The sequence below is a fragment of the Oryzias melastigma genome, unplaced genomic scaffold (assembly GCF_002922805.2).
Source record: "Oryzias melastigma strain HK-1 unplaced genomic scaffold, ASM292280v2 sc00317, whole genome shotgun sequence".
NCBI classification, from domain to species: Eukaryota; Metazoa; Chordata; class Actinopteri; order Beloniformes; family Adrianichthyidae; genus Oryzias; species Oryzias melastigma.
The window spans coordinates 40,217-44,602 of NW_023416923.1; the positions used below are offsets into that span (position 1 = coordinate 40,217).

Below are 4,386 nucleotides of genomic sequence, written 5' to 3' on the forward strand. Positions count from 1 at the left end.
TAGGTATTCTGATCAAACTTGCCTGAAAGCTAACAAAGGTCTAACTTTAAAGATCAAACACATGTAAGCATGCATGTACATGCACACCCACAGAAACACAAGCGTGAGCACAGACTAGAGAGGAAAACCAGAGAAAGAAGGAGAGTTTTGATTAAGAGAGATGAAAGAATTGAGTAAACCTGTAGAGGCAGATCTGCAGCTGTCAGAGAGAAATCAGACAATCTTCAGTCAGGATATGGATTTTCCTCTCTACTTCCTACTGCGACAAAGACAGCAGTCCATAAAAAGTTCTGGACCTGCAGCTCCACTGAGCTGTGATGGAAACGTCCAGAGAGTCTCAAGGAGGAAGTTTGTTGTCAGTTTGGAGCTTTGGCAGACGTCCACTAGATTAGAGTCAGTCAGATGCTGAAGCTTCATGTTGGAGTCAGCTGAAGTCAGGAAGTCATTTCTAACAGTGGACTTGTGTTCAGAAGAACCCACTTCACAGTCAGTACTGACAGCAGATCCATCAAAACTCTGCAGTGTGACTGTTATTAGAAACATTCATACACAGAGATGCTGAGCTACACATTCAACACCTGAACTTCAATTTTTTCCCCCCAAGTTTTCACTTTGTTTTCCTGGCTCTTCATCCTCTTTGCTGACTTCTTCTTCTGATTTTCTTTGTGTAGGACATAAGGATTATGAAAGTAAAGACATTTTTATAATTCTCAATGAACAATTCATTTTGCAATGTGATCATGTCATTTGAAAATGCTTTCAACAATTTAGGACTCAAGAATAATAATAATAATAATAATAATGGATTGGATTTATCGGCGCTTTTCAAGACACTCAAAGCGCTTACATTGTGTATCCATTATTCATTCACACCTCATTCATACTTGGTGATGGTAAGCTACTACTGTAGCCACAGCTGCCCTGGGGCAGGCTGACAGAGGCGTGGCTGCCAGTACGCGCCAACGGCCCCTCTGACCATCACCGGAACATTCATACGCATTCACACACCAGTGGAGCCACACTGGAGGCAAGTAGGGTTAAGTGCCTTGCCCAAGGACACAACTACACTTGGCTGGCGGGAGCCGGAATCGAACCGCCTATCCTTCGATCATTGGCCGACCCGCTCTACCGCCTGAGCCACTGTCGCCCAATAAGAAGTATAGAAGAAGAAGTATAAATTAATCTGACATTTTCAACTCAAAGGTTTTATCAAAAGTGTTGCATCTTCATATAAAAGAACGTCCAAACAGTGACTACAGTGCACCAGTTTTTATTTACATTCAACCACGTCTTGGTACATCCATATCTGACTTCTACTTTTCCAAACATGTAACACACAGTTCTGTGAACCTTTCCTGCCCTCTGCTGGCCATATGATTAACATAAAATGTAACATCAAGCATTTCAGGTTCAAGATACCACAAAAAGCAAAATCAATTTACTTTAAAAATGTTATTTTCTGCTGTTTACTTCAAATAAATAATATTTTTATAACTGTCAGTTCCATATGCTTTTCTGCTTTTTGAAATTTTGAAAATGTATTTAGATCACAACGATAAATCATATTTCAATTCCTTTCTTTTTTTTAACATATTGAGTCATTTAGAAACTATCCTCTGTGCAAATCCTGTCACGCTCTAATCAGGGCAGATCACATGAAGCCAAACACTCCCATTGCTCCTGAACACACTTTTCTGTCTGCTTTCAGGCTGCAGGACTGCAGTTTGTCAGAGACCAGCCTAAAAGCTCTGGGATCAGCTCTGAAGAACAACCCGTCCAATCTGAAAGAACTGGACCTGAGCTGGAACACGAACTTGCAAAATTCAGGAGTTCTTTGTCTGCGTGGTTTTCTGGAGAGTCCAGACTGCAGACTGCAGACTCTGAGGTCAGACTCCATGTTTCAGTTTTGTTCACATCAATATGACGAGAAAGTTGTGTTGACATTAAACTGCAGACATGAGGCTGATGTTCTCCTGCTGCATGCTGACCATCTTCATGCTAAAAGCTGTTTTCTTCTTCTGAACTTTAGTCCATTCACTGTGACAGAAGATCTAGTGTTTGATGGATTCTTCCCATCTTCTTCTTCCTAATTTCTAATTTTTTCAGCTCCCCTCAAGATGGATATTTTCTTTTTCCACAAAAGTCTTCAGACGTTTCCTCTTCTTCATCCACTTCGGTGCAGATCTAAGAAAAGCTCCTTCCTGAAGATCTGATATATATATATGAAGGTTGATGTTTTCTGGAAGTTCAGACTCATTCCAACAACAACAGGAGCAGAGAGCTCTGTGCTTGATGTGACTCTACAATCATAGACTTGATCTTCAGGCAGAGTTCTTCATGTTGGAGAAAGCTTGAATTGAATTTGCAGCATCTGTGTTGCTGTCATAGTTTGATTGTCTGACAGAAATGATCTTCATTAATAGGTGAGCAGAAATGTCCACATTCTGAATCTGATCTGCAGCTGCTTGTTCTCTTTAAACATCTGCAGAAGAAACTCTTTTCTTTCTGCAGCTCCTTGTTGCAAAGATGTCAGACTGATGTAATGCTAGAGTTGGATGCGGCTCTGACAAAAACATGCTCACATCCTCCAAAAACATCCTCACCTTTTAATCCTCAAACATCTGCTCACATCATCCATCAAAACTCCCAGCAGCTTCTGGCTCCTCATTCAGAGCTGAAGTCATTGATCAGGGATCGATGTCCAACATTTGCTGCTGACACTTCCTCATCCCTTCCTTCTTATCTCTGCTTTGATTTGATGAAACTGAAAGTCTCTGGCTTGAAGGTCTGCAGCAGATGACTGGAAGATCATCTCCTGAAAACTGGGATGAAGACTTTCCAGCATCATGGTGCTGAAATTCTCCCATGATTCATTGCTGTTTGGAGCAGAGCTGAACAGAAAGAGGAAGTGGACTTTTTCTGCTGATTGTGCAGAAACATCAGTTGGTTTAGATGCAGCCACAGGCTGATGTTTGACTTTCACACATCTGGACTTCTTTACTGAAGCAGCTGCATGTTGTCCTGAATGTTCTTCTTCTCTGCTTCTGCTGGACTCTTCTGATCTGCTGCTGTTGATTCACATCTTTGGACTTTTTCCAAACTTTCTGATCTTCTTCAGCTCTGAACTCTTTAGAAGAACTGAAGGATGAAAAACATGAACTTTGCCTTTAAACAAAACTCTTTCTTCTGGATTCAGGTTATGGAACTGCAGTTTGTCAAAGATCAGCTGTGCTGCTCTGGTCGCAACTCTGAATTTAAACCTGTCCCACCTGACAGAACTGGACCTGAGCCAAAACAACCTTCAATCTGCTGATGTTCAGCAGCTCCAGGATCTGGTGGAGAGTCCAAACTCCAAACTGCAGACTCTGAGGTCAGTAGAGGGTTGGAGTCAGTCCAGCTGCTTCCAGATGTTTGGTCCTAAAGTTAGTCTGAGAGCAAAGATGCAGAGTTTCCTGTGAAGCTGCAGCTTCTCAGTGAAGCTCTGAGGAGAATGATGACAGGCTTCAGGACAACAGTCAGCCAATCAGAGCAGCAGAAGCTCCAACAGGTGAAGATGACAGGAAGCTGCTGCTCTGAACAGAACTGAAGCTCCTGCTGCTCTTTCTGCTGCTGTGCTGCATCACTGACTGACACACCACTCAATCCTTTTTTGTTTTGTTTTTCTTTTTTACTTTATGTGCAGGTGGTGTAGTGGAAGCCTCTGGTCTTCCTGGTGGAGCAGAGAAGAGAATCAGTAGCAGATGGTCTGCAGAGATGTTGTTCCTGGAGGTGGAGAGCAGAGTGATGGAGGAATCAGAGGAAGTGGAGATGAGTGTCAGAGCTGCAGCATGAACTGATCTGAGATCAGCTCCACTGTCTCTCTCAGCATCAAGTGGACAAGTGGACTAAAATAAAGACTTTTTTTAACCTTTTGATTTTTACTTGCACGCTATTTTTGTTGCATTGAAGGAATCTTTATTTGAGATTTTATCTGATATTTTGTGAGGTTTTGTTTTTAATGTCTCATTTTAATTTTCTCTTTGTTCCATGGTTACGTTTTAGTCATGTTTTAGTCAGCTCTTTGTAAACTGGGATGAAGCCCTTCCAGCATTGAGGGGCTGAAATTGCCCCATGATTTATTTGCTAATTGGAGAAGAGCTGAGCAGAAAGAGGAAGTTGACTCTCAAAAAAACAATTATTTTAGATGTTTAGGAGCTCTGGAGAAAAAACAGACATTTAGACAAACATAATCCAAATTGTTAAAAAGAAATCAGTCATTACAAACTGACAAAATGTTAATAAAAATGTTGTTCTCTCATGGTTAATGTTTTGTCTTCCATAACTCTATCTATGTGTAATTTATCATGAGGGAATATCAATTATTTGTTATATCTTTACTTTCTCTGA

At 41.2% G+C, this 4,386-nt stretch overlaps 1 protein-coding gene across 1 annotated transcript in view; it reads left to right on the plus strand.

The window, feature by feature from the left end:
* The window catches only part of LOC112140473 (NACHT, LRR and PYD domains-containing protein 12), a 7,287-nt gene extending 2,901 nt beyond the window's left edge, over nt 1-4,386 (plus strand). The window contains exons 5-7 of the mRNA XM_036210944.1: nt 1,709-1,885; nt 3,197-3,370; nt 3,683-4,386. Of these exons, the coding sequence (XP_036066837.1) occupies nt 1,709-1,885; nt 3,197-3,370; nt 3,683-3,737 (406 nt within the window). The 3' untranslated portion in view covers nt 3,738-4,386. The remainder of the gene's footprint in view (nt 1-1,708; nt 1,886-3,196; nt 3,371-3,682) is intronic.